The sequence below is a fragment of the Coffea arabica genome, chromosome 4e, assembly GCF_036785885.1.
Source record: "Coffea arabica cultivar ET-39 chromosome 4e, Coffea Arabica ET-39 HiFi, whole genome shotgun sequence".
In the NCBI taxonomy this organism is placed as follows: domain Eukaryota; kingdom Viridiplantae; phylum Streptophyta; class Magnoliopsida; order Gentianales; family Rubiaceae; genus Coffea; species Coffea arabica.
The window spans coordinates 6,424,278-6,443,568 of record NC_092317.1 but is presented as its reverse complement, the minus strand read 5'-3'; the positions used below and the strand labels follow the sequence as shown (position 1 = coordinate 6,443,568).

Genomic DNA, 19,291 nt, shown 5'->3' with positions numbered 1-19,291 from the left:
CAAGCTCACAAGTGAAGATAAAGAAATTCCGTTTGTCTTAACAATTCAATTACACGAAATGCTACAAAAACATGTATTTTGGTTAATTCAATGATATTTTTGAGTAATAAAATAGTTTAATGACCCGAACAAATACTAATATATAATTCAGTGACATTTTTGACGATTTGCTCGAATAATAATGGACAGAGAGAGTAATAGCGGTGCAAGGCCCATCCCTTCCCCTTTGCTATTCTTGTAGATTTTGGGGCCACATAAACCTTTTCTGTAATGGATAAACTCTTGTTGATCCATGCATACATATTCAAATTTATCATTGCACAATTCTAAATAGTAGTATGTAAAACCTTAAAATTCTCAAACAAGTTAACAAAATATTTTGTAGAACTTAAACTTGCAAAAGTTAAAGAAATTTACCTAAAAATTTACAAATTAACCGAAAAAAAAACTAAATATCTACAAGAATGTGATTTTAAACAAAATTTCGTTCTGGTATTGGGTGAAAAATCATATTGCCTAAACACCAAAACAGTTAAAACGGGTAGCTTGCATTAATAGATCTTTGGTCAGGACCGTCACCTTCTCCCTCAACTGTCTGTCTCCAACAAGAGAGCTTTTAAAGAATCAAAGAACAGAGTTCAAATTATCTATCCTCCACTTGTATTGTATTGTACCACTCCCACCCTACTTTCCCAGCTCTCAACCCGTCGGCCGCCCTTTCTCCTCTTGACACCTCACTGTGTTCTTCTTATCAGGACCTACCACACTTCAATTGCCTTGCTCCTTTCAAGTCCTACAGCCCCGTTTTCACCTCAATTTTTTTTGTTACAGGCACGATTTTGCTGAAAACCAGAACCAATCAAAGCTTAAAGGCTTTTTTTTTCGCTTGAATTATGTTTCTTGATCATGCATGCCATGCCCCCTTTGTGTATATGTTTTTCCCCCTTCTTTTTTTTTTTTTAATTTTCTTTGCTGGGTTTTTGGTAGGGAGTTGGGAGGTGTTATTTTGTTTTCTGGAGGATTGAAACTTTGTGAAAGTATTAATCTTTGAAGATTATAATATGGCTATTTAGTTTCTGCATGTCGTTTATTTTCTCAATCTGAATGAATTGGTGGTTGTTTGGTTGCTAATTCAACTTCTAGGTTTCCATGTAGAACTCAATTTCATCTCAATTTGGTAATAGGAAAAAAGTTTGCTGCATCTGCATAGAGTCCCTCGAGCTTGAAGTTTCTGTTTAGCTCGGTGTCCTGTTTACGTCAATTTCACTTTTATGGTCATGCATGCCATGCCTACTTTGATATAGTTGCCCGCTAGTCTCTTTTCCATTTTTAATCTCCTTGTACGGTTCTGAATCTTATCTCGTCTTTTTTCTTCTTAAAAGTATTGATTTTTGAGGATCATGAAAGGGCTATTCACTTTCTGCATGTCATTTACTTTTTCAATCTGGAGAATTCAAATTGATAGTTGATTGCAAATCTTTTTGCCGCTTTTTGATCAAGTAATGGACTGACTGGATATAAAAGCAGGACAATTGTGCAATTATCCTTTTCTTTTGAGAGCACCAAAGTCATAACCAATTGATTGACTTTTTGGTTACCTTTCAATGTTTTTCTTTCTGTTGGTGCATCAGATGCAGAGGCTGCTGGAGATAGTTTTTGTTATAAAGTTAAGCAACATTATTGTGAATCAGCTTAAACTTTTTACTTGTAAAAGATGGATGTTTTTCTGGTTTTGGTTAGGCAAGTAGGGGAATAAGTTTAAACGAGCCTAAACATGCCAAATAATATATTGCCCAACAAATCCTGACTTTGAAGATTCAGCTGAGAAATGGATATATTACTTCATGATGGAGGAACTTGAAATCTGATGTTGAAAGCTTGTGCCTCAATGTATAAATGGAGAGAACAGACTGCTGTAAAATGTTTTTAGTATCTACTCTTATCTGCCTTCTGACTTATTTCTCATGCTGACCTGGGTCCGTTTGCTTGTTATTTACATGATTTCTACGTATTTAGCCTTTGAGCTTAAATTTGGTTCTTAAGCCTTCAAAACTAAGAAGTTTCTGTAAATTAAATTTCCTTTTGCACAAGATGATTTTGAAACTTTCCTTGATATTGCAATTGTATTCTCTTTTCTTACAGAACTATTATTTTTTGTTTTTTCCCATTCTTTCTGCGTTGATTAGATCCTCATTTCTTCTTCATTTCATCATTCCAGAAACTCGTGTTACCCCCTCAAATGGCTCAGGACACTGCTCCAAGTGCTGATTCACCAAGGAAGCGGCATGGCTTATTGAGAGACCAGGTTCAGTTAGTTAAGAGAAAGGACTCCGAGCGCTACGAGATTGTTGCCTTAGAAGATCCTCTATCATTTGAGAAGGGTTTCTTTATAACTATTCGTGCGTGCCAGTTATTAGCTCAGAAGAATGATGGAATAATATTAGTTGGAGTAGCAGGTCCTTCTGGGGCTGGGAAAACTGTGTTTACAGAGAAGATCCTAAATTTTATGCCTAGTATTGCTGTCATAAGCATGGATAACTACAATGATTCGAGCCGTATTATTGATGGAAATTTTGATGGTATGCCTTGCTTCATTCTTTTTTTACTTTTGGTTACATACCATCATCTGCTCATTATCCCTTTCCACTGAAACCAGGATTTTTTTTCTGCCCCCTTTCCTTGAAGCAATGTCTTTGTGAATGTTTGTGACCCCAACTGAAATCTTAGTCTCTACTTCATCTTGACATACTAACATTCATCAACTAACCTAGGGCAGATCATCGAGGGGCTTAACAGCTCTGATATTATACAAGATATCTGGCTAGACATTTAAAGTGAGTTTCCATGGTACTTTTCATTTGCAGAAACATGAAAAGGAATTTTTAATATCTCCATTGTTACATATTATGGTTGTCTTTCGAAAAAAATATGCTGAGAATATTTAATGCTACATGGTACCCAATTTGTGATGAAACTGAGAAATTTAGATGATAGATTGGGATTTGTAAACCTGTATGCTAAGAGTACTGATCTTTGAGCATTCAAATTAAAATTTGGCATAATTTAATGCATTTTATAATTGTAATCCATTGAGAAGACCTTCAATTTCTGATCAACATGCATATTTTACAGTTAAATACATGTTAGGCTTTTCATGTTTATCATGCAGAAGTGAGTTGCCACAGTGCTGCCCAAGAAATAAGACCAAAATGGAAATTGATTTACGGAGTGAGTTTCTTTGGGGGGGAATGGTAAAGTGAGATGCATAATGAGTGCAAGATTGCTTGTTAATATTGCAATACATCTGTATAGAGAACAAGTATTAGTGGGGAATCAAGTAATTTGTACTTTGTAGTGACTTGAGCTCTCATGGTATTTCAAATTCTTTTTGCCTGCCATCATTTTGACATTTCAAGTGGCATTCCTAAATTTTGAATGTGGAAAAAAGATTAACCTACTATGTGTCTTTCGTAATCTTTTCAGTTTTACATGTCGTCTTTGCTAAACTTCGGATTGTATCTTCTCTGTCCTTGACTATTTTTTGATAGATATTAATGTCTTCAAGTTATAATTCCTGCTCTAACTGTAGTTACTGGTAATTTAAAATGCAGATCCACGCTTGACAGACTATGATACATTGCTTGAGAATATCCAGGGTTTAAAAGCAGGGAGTCCTGTTCAAGTTCCTATTTATGATTTTAAATCCAGCTCTCGCATAGGTTACAAGTAATCTACTTTTCCACTTCTCAAGGCCTTCTCTATTCTGCATTGTGGATTTCCTCTAATTTTTTGTTATAAATAAGCTTTTGTGGGTTGCCATAGTGGGAAAGACAAATGATTTAGGTTAATGCATTTGACAGGACTCTTGAGGTGCCAAGCTCCCGCATCGTAATTATTGAAGGAATATATGCCTTAAGTGAAAAATTACGTCCTTTCCTGGATCTCCGGGTTTCTGTTACTGGTGGGGTGCACATTGATCTTGTAAAACGTGTGCTAAGGGATATTCAACGTGCTGGACAAGAACCTGAAGAAATAATTCATCAAATTTCAGAAACGGTTTGATTTAAGTTTGAGTATTTTTGTCTACAGATACTGAATTGGATCCTAGCTATATATGTAAGCCTGAATATGAGTTTTATGGGTTTCTTGGAAAACAGGTATATCCAATGTACAAGGCATTTATTGAGCCAGATCTACAAACAGCACATATAAAGATCACTAATAAGTTTAATCCATTTTCTGGATTTCAGAATCCTACCTATGTCTTAAAGGTTTATTTTTAAAACCCTTTACCAAGTAATGTACAATGGTACTGTAATGATATGTTGTATTGTTGCCCTTCTCATTTTGTGAATGTTCTCTTTTATAATAGTCAACAAGGACTGTTACAGTGGATCAGATTAAGGCTGTTCTGTCTGAGGAACATAAGGAAAGTAGAGAGGAAACTTATGACATATATCTTCTGCCACCTGGAGAAGATCCTGAAGCATGCCAATCCTATCTGAGAATGAGGAACAGGGATGGAAAATACAGTCTCATGTTTGAGGTTTGACCTTTCCATTTTGGAGTTTGTTTTGTACTAAGAGAGTTGTGAATGTGGTGCTGATGCTGAGATGATTCATAACGTTGATGGTTATAGGTTGTGAATTCCTGCTAGATAAGTAGATATTGACTGATAAACCATTCTACTTCATACTGATGACAGCAACGCTAACTTTATGGATTGTCATTGTAGAGATTAACAAATTTATTCAAACGGCTCCTTTCTTCTTCTTAGTCATAACACGCTAAGAATTAAGATCCTTGTGATTCTTGGATTCCTGTTAATCTTTTATATTGCACTTCTATTTTATTGGTTTTCCATTTTGTTCCTTCTCTAGCTAGCTTATGTATGTCATTCTTGATGACAATTTATGATTTCTGGGACTAATACTACTACAGTTATACTTTTCTGATGCCCAAAGATGTGAATAATGTTTGAGTAATCTGTAAATGCTACTCACCACTAGCTTTTTTGTAAAGTAGATTTTTGTTTGTGATAAAAATAAATTCTAACTTGTTCCATCTGCTTCATGGTGGAAATCTATTTGTATTTGCATTTAGTACGATAAATAACTCATAAACTGCAAGTTGCAGCATTAAGCACCAACTTGAATATTGGATCTTATCAGACATGCTTTTTAGAATATTAAGGCATATATCATATGCCCTTAAGCAAGTCATTAACCTTTGTCATGAACCTCTAAGCCAAGTTGAAAAGCGAACTATCCAAAATATACTCCATATACCTTTTACCAAATCGAGTTTGTTATCAATGTGATCTACCAATCTGCCTGCCTGCATCTTTGCAACTCCTGGATATACAGTTGAGATCATTAGAAGGAGGTTTTTCTTCCCCCCAACACCCCCCCCACCCGGGGCCCAAAAAAAATCGTATTATGAAAATTGAATGAAGAGAAACTATCTTTAGTATAAGCTAGATGTGGTTGAGTGTTTTTATTTCTTTTTTTTTTAATGCATTTCTTGCCTTTCTGTTTGTGGTGTGGGCTACCATTTAACTGTCCATTTTGATAGCATGGTCAATGTCTAGTCAATGACTTTATATGCATCTGCATTTAGGCATTTTTTAATGGATAAAGCAACTTATAGTTTCTAAATGCTATGCATACTAATTTCAGGAATGGGTTACAGATAGTCCCTTCATAATTTCGCCGAGAATTACATTTGAAGTTAGTGTACGGCTGCTTGGTGGCTTGATGGCTCTGGGTTACACAATTGCATCCATCCTAAAAAGAAGCAGTCATGTCTTCTCAGATGACAAGGTTACTGTCAAAATTGATCGGTTGGAGCAGCTCAATCGGCAATACGTTCAGGTAAGGATGCAATAAGTGACCAAGTCATGATGAGTTGAACGTTGTTGCATTAGGTATTTACTTGCGTCGGATTCTGGATTTTCCTTGAGGTTTTTCAGTTTGTCCCTTTGGATGTTAATGGCTTCGAGGATACATGACTCTTTTTTGTATATCCACATATCCCACTACTTATGTTCATGGTCCACCTCCTGAGAATCACCTAAACTCATAATCAGTACAATTTGTTCAGCTTCCTTAATGCTAATTAGTGCCTTGAAAACATCTGGACTGTTAATTGTGGCCTATGACATGTGAAATTATTAAAAATTGTTTCAGTAGGCTATTATGTGTTGAATTCCTGCATCTCCTTATCCAACCAGAAATCTCAGTTTATTTTAGTATGAGAAAGTGTAAATGTCAACTTTAGCTGACAAGTCTGACTTGGATATGCCTGTGATTTCCTTTCTAACTCTGGACTGCAGAATGCTTTTTGTTTTTTCACTATAGAATTGCACCAATCAAAATAAAAAGTAAATTAATCTATGTTTGGAAATTGAAATTAGTGTATAGTTGGATATAGTCGGAGATCTTATTATATGGAGATATCTGAGCATCAAGAATTCAAGACTGTTGTTTGCATGGTAGTTGCTAAATGGAATTCACATAGGTTATTCTCACTGTGAGAAGGTTTACCATATTAAGCTTGATATTGTTGCATTTTGGCTCTCAAGCTAGCTTGCGTAGTCGATTACCATTCTACTGCTTATGATTTTTGAAGGTCCAAGGAAGAGATCGGTTATATGTCAAATATACTGGTGATCGACTCGGATTGGATGGTTCATATGTTCCTCGCACTTATATCGAACAAATTCAGTTGGAAAAGCTCGTTAATGATGTTATGGTATTAGGCCTTTCAATCAATACTTTTTTTGGTTAATTTCCTTTCATTTAATTATATCAAACATGATTAGCGCTCACCAGTATGAATGCTGCTAGACTTGCACTAGGTCCAAATGGGTTTATATCTCCAATATTTTCAGCTTAGATTATTCTTAGTCCTTTTTATATTAATGGGCAGGCATTGCCAGCTGACCTGAAAACTAAGCTCAGCATAGATGATGACTTAGTCTCAAGCCCTAAAGAAGCCCTATCAAGAGCCTCTGCAGACAGGAGGATGAAGTTTCTCAATCGGTAATTCTAAACTTCCTGAAAGGACAGAGTTGTTCTAGTGGTTATAATATGTGATTTAAGTTGTAGAAACTCTCTTAAGTTCTATGCTTTTCCCTATAAATTTGCTTTGGTTAGACATGATGAATGTTACCTGTTGAGCATAACTATGTTTGTGTGAAATTTTGAGCAGTGGGATGTCGCACTCCTTCTCAACACAGCGTGATAAGAATCTCAGTAAGTTGACTAAACTTGCAGTTAATAATAGGAGATATGATGGAAGAATGCCTGATTCACCTGCTGCACTTCCTAACCAGGTATTTCTTCCTTGGAAAACTAATTTGTATTATAGTTGACTGTGAAATCTTTATTTTGGCTTGCTTCTGATTGTTTTATTAATCATATTTGTTATTATATGAAGAATCCGTTCTTCTCTTCATCATATTTTAATTTATTCCTTGTATTCTAGGAAATTAAACATGCATCTACTTTTCTACATTGGAATTTTTTCCCCAGGGAATGATTAATCAACTATCGGAACAAATTTCTACACTGAATGAGAGAATGGATGAATTTACATCTCGAATTGAAGAGCTTAACTCAAAAATCTTTACGAGAAAAGTTTCTTCCAGTCAACAGAATTTGGCTTTGCAGGCTGAAGCCTGCAATGGCTCTGCACCTACATCTTACTTTGTGGCAAGCTTAGGCAATGGTTCATTGACTGGACCTGTATTACCCAATTCCTCATCATCTCCTCAATTGGCAAGGGAATCTCTATTGGAAGAGGTAAGCCATACTTTTTCTTTTTGGATGTTTGCTTCTGTTAGCTCGTTGAGGTGGTGGGTGAGGAATTGTCACATAATTAGCCTACTCCACAGCACCTATTGAAATTATGATAAATGCCTTCAAGAATCTTGGTAGGATGATATTCTTTAGTCAATGATGTGTAAAGGGAGGGGAGCAGGAACCTTTGTGGCTGAAGCATTTTTATGTTCAGAGCCTTTCAACTTTCAAAGCTACTTATTTTTAGTAGAGAAAGGACTACTTGAGATGCATAAAATCGTAGCTCAAGGCAGTCCTGCTGCAGAATGGCAATGGTAGACTGCTCCATTGAGTGGTGGCTATGCATTTATTAGAACTTTTATAGACCCTTGTCCTCTCCTCTCTTGTTACTGGGTCTCACCTTGGAGCATGAGTCGTATTAACACTCAGAAGACACTGCAGAGTAATGATGAGAAAATTGGCGAGTCCACAAAAATCCTTGTCCATCTTAGGATTACCTGAAGGTGAGACATCATCAATCTAGAAAATTAGTATTTATAGCTCAAATACTGAAGTTATCAAGTACCAGACAAATTGAAAAAGGAAACTAGTACTTGAATGGGAAAAAACTCCTTGAATTGCATGTGATCTTGTTGCTGGTACAGGTTTTTGGGTCCAGGTTTGTTATATGGAGCATCTCGATTGCTTGTTATACAATAATATAAGTGAAAAAATATAGTAAAGACATCTTTCTGTCTGATTATAAGTGGAGCAGATATCTGATATCTGCTTGCATGTGGTTTCTTTGCAGTCATGGTTTCTTTGTGGTCTTACAATTTCTATTTTTTTTCCACCTAAATCTTCAGTCGGTGCATACATTTGCTTCACCCTGCCTGATTTCTTGGCTTTTTGTGAGCCATCTGATGTCAACAATTTTTGGGAAATAGGTCTTACTCATCTCGAGGTCACAAAGACAAATCATGCATCAAATAGACACACTCAGCACTATATTACGAGAATGTATGGGGGAACGGTCGCGCCGAGGGAGGGCAGATAGGACTACCAGATCACCTGCTGAGTCCATTGGTGCTCCTCTACTTCTGACCTTGGCTATTGGTGGCATAGGTGTTTTGTTGTTCAGAACATTCTCATCACAACATTGACCCTGTGCTAATCCTCATCCTGCAGCAAACTGGGAGATCATATATAGCATAGAATAAATAGAAATGGAGGAGAATGTATATGTTGCGTTTTGAAAAAACCCAGTGCTTTGGTAGCTTATCCTATGTTGTTTAAGTGACAGAAAAATGTATGTATAAAGCGATATAGTTAACCTCAGTTTGTCTGGAGAAATACAGAACCTGGGGACTCGATCTATAGCTCTGTATTGGTATTGGAAGGTGTGGCTTAGCGAAAAAACATACTCTACTGAAAACCGAGAGAAAGATAGCAAGCAAAAATGCACTTGCGCGGCTGGGAACTTTTGACAAGAATATTTAATTATTCTAATCTCAACCTTTTCACAATCTTGTTTTTATGCTTCTTGCTAAGATTTTCCATGATACAATCATTCAAGAGTCTAGTTTATTGTCCTGAGAAGCGAAGGATTTTCCAGTAAATTTCGGATTTTTTTTTTTTGAGGAAAAAGGAATGGGAATTTTCAAATATATGCAGACGTCTAAGACCACTGAAGCAGATACAGCATGGAAATAAAATCCTTAAAATTTTCAACATCATGTTATGGTTAAAAAGGGCAGGATACAGATGGTAAACAGCAGACTAAATGCTAACGTATGCACTTCAGCGGGCCTCGAAAGCTGCTCGATAGTTGAACAGCTGGAAAAGCACGGAGTCTCGACAAGTTTAACTCTGTAAGAGCAGACCTGGGTTTTTATTGGTAATCTTGTGGGATTTTTTTTTTCAAAGATGGCTCCAAACATTGTAAATACGAATGTCTGGATGAAAATGCACCTCAGCATTTTAGGTTGCATCATTTGACTGGAAGATAAATTCTATCGCGAAATTCTCTACTAGGGTCTAAATCTGTTGAGTTACTGAATGCCAGGAACAAATATAGACAAAAGACAACAGTGAAGATGCTTCTCTCCTTGGGTAAAACATGTGATAAATTAGAGATAGAATCAGGCATAATCTCCACACTAGAGTGCATGACGATTTAATACAAATAAAGTCCTTGATCTAGAACATGGAGTTAGCAAGTCCAGTTACATCTGATGTGACTTGATCATATTCCGCCTTAAGCTTCTCTTGTTCCTCCTGCCCAAGTTCCCCTTTTGTGGGTTTAGTTAGCACCAAAACACAGCAAGTTGGCCGCTTGGTGGTTCCTGCATTAGCTAGATCCTGAAACAAGCATATGCATTTTAATCACTCCTGCTATGAAAAATCACATTGAGTGAACTATAAACAACAGCAAGACAACCTATGTAGGGCATCCACTACAATCACAGCATCAGCTGCTCTTTAATGTTTGGAGGCACCAGAAAATGCAGAGGGATCACTAAATAACCAGGTTAGCCAATGGTCGTTCAATATAAACATATCATGTACAAGCTCTTATTCCCAGGAGACACATAATTGAAACTGCACCAACTATTTTCATCGCAAAATGGACAGAATTGAGGCTTATTACAGATGCAACTAAATTAGGCTTAAATGAGCCACCGAATAATACAAATACCAGCACCACTTTCAAGTTAATGAAGACAAATCAAAAGCTCTTGGATCAGTTCCTTATTTCAAAAGGGAGTAGTCACCAACCTGCAGCACCATGTTATTCAATGCAATCCAAAAGAAACATAACAACATAAGCAGGCTTAGTTATCATATCACACAAAGTGCCTAATATTCATATGGTTATTTGCAAATCAAAGATGCAGACAATTAAGCTCTCCACTGACAGAAGGTTCTATTCATTGACCATATGTCCCTATCACTGCATGGATCTAATTAGCAAAAACGATTGCTTTCAGAGGCAACAATTTGGATTATTAAAAAAAAAAAAAAAAAAACTACAGGAACTACAGGGAAAGCACACTAATGCAGAACCATCTCTTCTCTCTCCCCCTTCCCCACCCCCCCGCTCTCTCTCTCAAATTTCTTATTTTTTTTCTTAATATTCACAAAGTTCACATAAGACACCAAAAAGAGTTCCAGAGGATTAAAAGAGAAACATTCTGGAAGTCTCATGACCCCTAGTCTCTTTCTTCTCTTGGCTTTTGTCTTCATTTTCATGGGTGTCGCAATAAAATGCACAAATTAAAAAATAAGTGCAAGACACGCTGACCGCACCAATGCATAGAGAATCTTTATGAATATAAACATGATGTAAAAGAGACACATAACCAGAAAACATGAAGATGATTAGAAATCAACTTACTTCTTTGGAGGGCACATAGATGTATGGAATATCAGATTCTTCACACAGGATTGGAACATGAGTGATAACATCTATAGGAGATATATTTCCAGCTATAACACATAATCTGCACTCATCAAAAAGGAAAAATTGATATTTTCCAATTAAAAGCAACTCCAGATTACAAATCTGTGAGAACACTTTAATACAGAACATACCATAGCACAGATAAACCATATTATAGAGATGCATTTAGGTATCTAGATTGCATCTAAAAGCAATGGAACTTGTACAGAACTTAAGACAATAGTCCAACAAATGTTTTTAAGACAAATTATAAGCAACAAATCCCCAAGTTTCAAGCTTTGCAAATATAGTCAGCCTTGGAACTTCCCAGGTTAAATGCATAAAGGCAGGCATGTTCCAATTCAGAGTGCTACAAAATGCTGCCTTTTTCTACAACTTTAAGATGCTAAATCATGTAGTCATGGCACTAATAGTTAGCTATTCAAAAAAAAAAAGCAAAATGATCGGATTTCCTGTTTAAAATAAATTATCTACGCTAACATAAAGAAAACTGGTCTTTTCATTCTGTAAAAATAGATAGTTTGAACTAACAAAAACACTTGCGCAATTTACTTAATTTTCGGAAGTAAATCCAACAAAATTTCTATTATCTCCATTAAAGATATCAATGCTTGGGTAATAACACCTTTATAAACAGGTATTAAACATCAGGAAAAACACTAAGAAAACAATAAAAATCCAAACTTGGACTGACCCTTTATTGCCGCGGCGAATACTTTTGACTACCTCCTTAACCCCTCTTTTCAAGCACTTATGCTCTGCAGCTGAAACCCAGAAAAACCCACAACTTTAATTGAAATTTAAACAAAATCCACAGAAATAATCACGTTTTCAATGGAAATTGAGATCTTTACCATGTCGGACGAGCTTGAGGGTGCGTTTACAGAGTTTTTTACCGGCCAGGGGTTTAGCAATTGGGGCAAGCCCCGCTAACTTCTTCTTGTCCTTCTCCTTCTGCGCCGTTTTCTCCGCTTCACTATCGCTTCCCATTTCTGCCTTGGCCATTTTTTGTTTCAGGGCAGAGAAAAAGACGATGGTAAAGCAGGTGCAGGTTTTTGCGATGGCGGAGCTTTGTGCCGAGACGCTAATCCCGAGTCACTAGGGTTTTAGAAAGAAAGGGTTTAGCATTTTAGGTTCCGACGTCGTTTCCAAGTGCTGTATTTTACCCTTTTGGGTAGAGAAGGTATATGGGCTATTGAAATACGGGTCTAAATAAATGTAATCTTGGGCTGAACATGTTTTCCAGTTTGGGTCCAAAACAGGATTAGACTGAAGTAAACAAATCGGACAATTTACAAATTATTTCTGGTCCTGCAACTATATTTGTTGATCATGAAGGTTTGAATTTGCTAATAAGTAGTGCAATGACATTATCCGTTTAATCGTCTCCCACATAGAATACAACAAGAAGCTTTAGGTGGATGATATGCTATTGGGGTGGAATCTATATCTATATATATATATACTAGGGTGTTTTCCGCACGCAAGGCGCGGGTGGTGCCCGGGGGTTTGTCTCTTTTCTTTTGAGGTATTAGGAAAATGCATGTGTTTTATGTGTATTATTTAATCTTAGTGGTGATTTGTTAATATGTAAAGTTAATATGTATATATATATGTATGTGTATATGTGTGTATATTCTTATATGTAGGTTTGTATATATAAATATTATGAGATGAAGGTGAATTGAAGATGGAAGTTAAAATGGTAGGTGTAATGTTATGTTAGGATTTTTTTTATAGCTGACTCTGGAGCTAAAGGTAATGAGAAAACGTCACACTTATATTACAGAGAATACATCACACTTATACATTACACTTCTTGGTCGATTGTGCTCCAACCAATCTAAGTGTAAGTTGGTTGGTAGCTTATCTGCCATCAAAAGATTCAGATAGATACACAGAGTGGTCTTCTTAGTTGTCTTTAACAAAAGTCATTATAAACATATTTAGGAGTGTAGATGGAGTTCGTGCTACACATGCGTTGCATTGATCGCAAAAGCAAAAATTCTTGTGAGAAGCTTACTAAGATTATTTTTCATCTCTTGATCTTGCAGTGTGTTGCTTTTTTGGTGGACTTTCAGTTATTTTGAGTGAAGTCAACAGCCAGTCATCAACTTTAGCTTTTGTGGATCTTTCTGTTCTATTGCTTGGCGTGCTTGAAGCTGTTCCAGTGTCTTGTTCATTTTCAATGTCCATTGGTTCTTGCTCGTCTTCTGGATTTGTTCCTTCTGCATCTTTTTGTGCAGCACTGGTTCCTACTACTCCGGTCAATCTGTGTCCTGTGTCAGCTAGCCGGACTTTGTGAGCAACTATAGCTGTGTATTTTTGAGTTGCAGAAGGCTCATAGCTATAGGGTGCCTTTTTTATGAAGTAGATGATAGTGTTCTTGCTGATGCAATCTTCTATAGCTCTATAGGGAATATTATTCTGCAATTGTGTAATGTATGTTGTTCAGATTGTTTATTGTGTAATAAGAACGTAAATTTGATCTGTAATGGCAGCTGATAGTTATCATGATTACCTGTGCTTCCTGTTGTTGAATTTTTGAAATTTTATAAGGTAATAGTTGTTGAGCGTCTTTTCCATATAGATCAAGTGTGATGTTACCGCTCCAATCCGCAAAATCAACAATTATTCTTTGCCTGATAGATATAAGAATAATTTGATCAAATAAATGATAAATGGTTAATTAAGGAAAATATGTTAGGTATGTTACCTTGCTACAACATGGATACAATGCTGACAGGAAAGACAGGTAATTTTATACTCAAGATTGCTGCGAATGGATTTGTGGCAGAAAGGGCAGGCATAATACCAGAGTTTTTGGCTTCTGTCCGGAAGTCTGGCTATCCGTTGTATCCAAAATGCTTTCTTCTGTAACAAATGGAATGGTATTTTAGTTAGTTTGTGTGGAAATTTATTTGGATAATTTTATTGTTTGAGCAGGTAGATGTATTAATGTGTATGAGGTTATGTTTACCTGTGGAGCAGTCACAATGGCACCGATATGGGTTATATCGTCTGGATCGGGTGTTGGAAGAAGTTCTAATGGGCTTTAATATGTTTTTTCAGTTATGGCCTTTGTGATTGCCTGATTATTTTCAGCTGCCCTGTTGTTGTAGTTTATATTTTGGTATGAGTATCATGACTGGCAGTTGAAATGCATTTTGTTAATTTATTCAGCATTTACCATTGCTTCAGAGCTGCAGCTTCTTGTATTGGTGGGTTGATCAGGATCCAGGAAGCAAATTTTGTTGAAAGAGTTAAAGCTGCAGTGATGTATATTAGTTTATGTTAAGATGTGTTAGTGTAATATTTTATTGTCTAAAGAAAGCTGTTAAGAGTTCTTACTGCCATATGATGTCGCCTTGACTCTGAGAGCTGCAATTAATGGTTGAGTGTGGATTGTTTCAGCAATTATTCGGCCCTCATCAGTTGCATGCTCTCCCCATAGTGGAAGGATGATTGTCATTGAACTGGTATAGGAAAGATTTTTGTTAGCAATTGCAACATAGTTGTCAATAGAGCAAAAGTAGTTATGGTATTATACCTTTGATCTGCCAGTACTATGTCTCGGTTTGGAGTTGTTCCTTTGGCTGATTATGGATTCACGTGGACAATAATACCAATCACATCTGCATTTAATTTTGTGAGATTTTATTGAAGATATGCAGTTATTATTTGCGAAATAGGAAATATTACCTAAGTCAGAATTAGTGTCAATCTGATGACAAAGTTTTTTGAATGGAGTGAATTGGTAGAGTGGTGGAAGAAGTGGTGGCTGTTGTTCATCGACAGGTTCGACAACGGTTGAGTTATCGATGATGATAATGCATGTTTTTCGCTCAATAGTTGGCTCATCATTTGTATACTGAAGCCTTTGAGACTACAAAGCGCTTGTAAATCTGAAAGTGGTTTCTGAAGAAGTCAATGTCTGATCCATAGATGAGAGCATCAATTTTGTTTGCCTAATCAATGTATTGATAGGAGCATTAGATACATAGTATTCGTAGGATGAGTATTAAATCTGTAGTCATTAGTCTTATGTACCTTTTCGTCGGCTAGAAGTAGCTTCAGATATCTTCTCCCTTTTTTTGATATCTGAGATTTTTGCTTGTCGATGACTTGGACAGTAGCTGCCCAATTCTTAATTCCAGGGAGCAGCTCATCAAAGGTTATGAAGTTCATTGGTCACAATTGCTGCACAGTTTTAATATCAGAAGAGAAATTAGTCAATATAAGGATGTGATGGGATAAGATTAGAACTCTGCAGTGTGTAATGTGTATGATGAATGAATTGCAGGTGGTAATGAGCAAATGTTATTGTTAATAGTTGAAGTAAACAAATATTAGCATGTTATGAGCTGAAAGTAAGATTGTAGAGTGTATGATAGGTATGATGAGCTAAGTGTCAATGGTGGCAAAAAAGGCAGTTGGGAAATTGTTGCTATGAAAGCATTCATAAAATATTAGAGCTGTGCTATCTCCAAAATCTCAATATAAACTATGTCAGGAGTAATATCATATGAGGTGAGATCAGAAAGAGAAGGCTTGATCAAGATTTTGACAGAATTGCTGTTTCTAGCTCGAGAAAGAGCTACATAGAGTTGGTCGTGAGAGAAGACTGGCTCACAAAGGTAAATACCAACACAATCTAAAGTCTGACCCTGAGCTTTGTTTATTGTCATGGCGAAGCATAAACGAATTGGAAATTGCATTCTTTCAAAAGCTATTGGACAGTCAGGGTCACTATCTGATTTGAAGCATATTCTGTGCAAGAAAACTTCTTTTCCGGCAAATTCACCACAGCTGATGACTGCCTCTATTATATTTTGTCGTAAAGATCTACATATGAGCCTTGTGCTGTTACAGAGGCCTTTCGGAGGATCTATGTTTTTGAGTAACATGGTTGGAGCGTTTGCCTTTAGGAGTATTTTATGTGGAGGGAAACCATTCGGTGTGAGGCTGCTAACAAAATCTTCTAGGATAGCCTGCTGAGAAGTGTCCGCTATTTTATCCCTGCTAATGTATTCAAAAGTACTGTCTGAAAATTCTTCTATCAATGCATTGTTTATGTCATCGACAAAGTTGTTTTTAGTTGTGAGAATAGCTCGGTTTGTCCATGAATAATCTTCGTGTGAGCAGCTCTTCAAGTCTGGAAATACTGCATGAATTAATTTGTTGAGTGATTGCTCTTCAGTACTGTATGGCACAAGTAAGTCTTTAGGAATCTGAATATTGTTGTTGTGGACAAAACATTCTATTCCATCTCCTATACGAAGAAGAAATCAGTAAAGTGTGGATCAGCAAGAGCTCTCATATTTTGTTTAAGTCTAAGTTTCTGTAAATGAGGCCAAATATAGGAATTTATAAGACTTGCTTGCATGAAGTCAACCTTTGTTCCTTTTGTTATGACTGGAAGTACCTGACGAAAATCGCCCCAAAAAACTATGACTTTGCCTCCAAAAAGATCATCTGTGTCTGTCAAGTCTCTTAATAGTTTGTCCACGCATTCGATTCCTGTTTTGTGCATCATTGGAGCTTCATCCCAAATGATTAGCTTCGCTTGTCGAAGTAATGCTGCTAATGCACTTTGTTTGCTAACAGTACACATCTTGCTGATATCCATATTGATTGGTATTTTGAAGCATGAATGCACTATCCGTCCTCCAGGGAGTATTGATGCTGCAACTCCACTTGATGTTGTAGCCAATGCTATAAAACCTTTTGATATGATAGCAGCCAGTAAAGCTTTATATAAAAATGTCTTGCCGCTTCCTCCTGGTCTATCTAAGAAGAATGATCCTTTGTGATCATTGTATACATGAGCTGTAATTATGTCAAATGCAAGTTTTTGCTCCATATTTAGTCGACTAATGGACGCTATATCTTCGTCTGATACTGCAATCTGAGTTTCACTGATAGTATCTCTGGTTTCTCTGTCTACTTGGTCAAACCTCAGAATTCGTGGAACTAAGTCGTAGCTATTGATATTCTTGCCCATTGATTGTAGGAATTTACTTATTTCATGAAGCACTTGTACTCTTATCTGATCAGGTTGTGCATCAGATTGATGCTAAAAATCTTCGGATAAGGATGCCTCGAAATTTTGCCAAAGCTGTCTAGGATTTGCTGGTGGGAAATGTACTAATAATGTAGCAAGGAGTCTCCTGAAAAGTGTGTGACATGTGATATAATGCTGTTTCTTGGAGGCATTGTTCCTATGCGTTATTTGATTCAAAATATCCCCTCAGTGTTGCTGTTTCCTGAAAACTTGCTGCATATTTACCATCTATGATTTTGAGATCATCAAATGAAGTTGGTCCCTTAACGTTGACTAAAAGTAGCTGCAGAAAATAACGCTCCCCTTCATTTGGATTTGCTGCAACAATTCTTCTAATACAGTCTTTTTGTTTCCTCGCTGACCAGTACCTCTTATCTGGATGCTAAACGAAATGTTCAGGGAACTCCTTGTATGTGCATTTTAAGGCTTTTACTAAGTCATCAGTTGCATTTATATAGAAAAACTCTGTTAACATGGTCCTTTTCTTCAACTGATTTTTCAATACATCCCTGATATCCTCATCGTCCTTGAAACTCATGGATTGATAATTCTGTAAGTGTAGCTGTAAATTGAGAACTGACGGGTGCATTTCATTGAGAGAAAATCTGTATATTCTCCACATAGCTTCAATACCAGATACCCACCTTGCTGTTTGATACTCCTTTATTTCATCAACACACTGGTTTGAAGTATCTGAGTTGACCCGAAAATGTATTTTGTCATGTCCTTTGAAAATGTACTTGAACATGTATTTGACAACTTTGATGGTAGAACAGATTTCAACATTGATATGACAATTAAACTTTGTTAATAGGTACGGATTATATGGTATTACCCATCTGTTACCAAGTTCTTGACCTCGGACGTTAACTATTTTTCCATCATTTCTTCGTCGATATATCGGATAAGCATTTTATCCATGAGTTGTAGTAGCCGCCCATTGCTTTGAATACTTGTTCTTGCAGAATCTCACTCTTTAACCTTGCATGCACACATTGTTAGGATTTTTACTACTACAAGGGCCATGCATCATATGCCTGCGGACCATCTTAAATAAATGCTTTTCTACACTTTCGTCTGGTAGTTCAGCCGAGACAATTTGATCATAAGAATCAGGGGAATATAGCTTTGAATTTGGTTTCAAAATAATAAGGAAATGAGCATGCGGCAAGCCTCGTTTCTGAAACTCAATCACATTCGTTTATGCTGCAACTTGACCAAAAATTTCTTTCTTGAATAGCTCTTCCTTTAGAATTTTCAATTTAGCATGAAAGACCCGAGCACATAAGTCGATTCTATTTTGTACTTCATCCATAGGCAGCATGTTTTCTTTAATTTCTGGCCATGAAGGATTGCATGTTATTGTAAGAAATAAATCTGGTCTTCCAAATTTCTGCACTAAGGCCATAGCATCCATATATCTCTTTTTCATGTCTCGAGGTCCTCCTATGAATGAAGCAGGTAACAGTATACGTTGGCCTACTTTGAAACCCTGAGACTATCTATGAACAACAGAATCCATAAAGCCTTGGAGTTGCTCTCTTCAAATAAGTAGTTGTTTGCTCCTGTAGAAGTCGAGTCTCTGAGTTTCAAGCTTGACATACATATCTACAGCAAATTGTTGTAGTAGACGGACTGTGTTCAAAATATTTGGACTGTATTCTTTTCTGATCTGAAACTTGTAGGCATAATATTCTCTCATTGAGACAAAGTCTTTTGAATTTTCATATTGTTGAAAAGCTGCAGAGGTTCATTTAAAGTATGAGTCACATATATATAAAAAGCATCTGAATAGAATTTTTATACTGATAATACATTTGTACAAAATAGTTGAATAAAATGTACCTTGTTGCTCAGAGCTAAAAAGCTCTTCAGCTGATCTAAAACTCGTTAATGTCACTGTGCATTTTTTCTTTCTTTCTGATCTTTTACATTTCTTGGGGTTCATATTTCCCGATCTTTGAATTCCTAGGTGCCAGCTTG

At 36.5% G+C, this 19,291-nt stretch overlaps 3 protein-coding genes across 6 annotated transcripts; 1 reads left to right on the top strand and 2 right to left on the bottom strand.

Moving 5' to 3' along the window:
* The first annotated feature begins 517 nt into the window (after window positions 1-517).
* On the top strand, window positions 518-9,119 carry LOC113742358 (inorganic pyrophosphatase TTM1). 4 transcript variants are annotated; one of them, XM_072047400.1, is made up of 13 exons: window positions 1,674-1,915; window positions 2,219-2,579; window positions 3,612-3,726; window positions 3,861-4,056; window positions 4,158-4,271; window positions 4,373-4,546; window positions 5,679-5,873; window positions 6,631-6,753; window positions 6,931-7,043; window positions 7,213-7,336; window positions 7,536-7,805; window positions 8,244-8,305; window positions 8,729-8,800. In XM_072047400.1, exons 1-12 carry the CDS (start codon window positions 1,868-1,870, stop codon window positions 8,301-8,303), a joined length of 1,893 nt encoding a protein of 630 aa, XP_071903501.1. In that variant the 5' UTR covers window positions 1,674-1,867; the 3' UTR covers window positions 8,304-8,305; window positions 8,729-8,800. The 4 variants fall into 4 exon arrangements, with proteins under 4 accessions (XP_027125989.1, XP_027125990.1, XP_027125991.1 ...); XM_027270188.2 differs by lacking the exons at window positions 1,674-1,915; window positions 8,244-8,305 and adding an exon at window positions 518-928 and having other exon boundaries at window positions 8,729-9,119; XM_027270189.2 differs by lacking the exons at window positions 1,674-1,915; window positions 8,244-8,305 and adding an exon at window positions 518-1,666 and having other exon boundaries at window positions 8,729-9,119.
* A 770-nt stretch (window positions 9,120-9,889) lies between these two features.
* On the bottom strand, window positions 9,890-12,398 carry LOC113741415 (H/ACA ribonucleoprotein complex subunit 2-like protein). The gene is made up of 4 exons (XM_027268942.2): window positions 12,099-12,398; window positions 11,939-12,008; window positions 11,179-11,284; window positions 9,890-10,142 (listed from the first exon to the last, which is right to left on the bottom strand). Exons 1-4 carry the CDS (start codon window positions 12,247-12,249, stop codon window positions 9,981-9,983), a joined length of 489 nt encoding a protein of 162 aa, XP_027124743.1. The 5' UTR covers window positions 12,250-12,398; the 3' UTR covers window positions 9,890-9,980.
* Window positions 12,399-15,713: 3,315 nt separating this feature from the next.
* Window positions 15,714-17,248, bottom strand: LOC113740621 (uncharacterized). Its single transcript, XM_027268168.1, has 2 exons — window positions 16,705-17,248; window positions 15,714-16,516 (listed from the first exon to the last, which is right to left on the bottom strand). The coding sequence occupies exons 1-2, from the start codon at window positions 17,246-17,248 to the stop codon at window positions 15,714-15,716; spliced, it is 1,347 nt and encodes a 448-aa protein (XP_027123969.1).
* Between the last annotated feature and the right edge of the window lie 2,043 nt (window positions 17,249-19,291).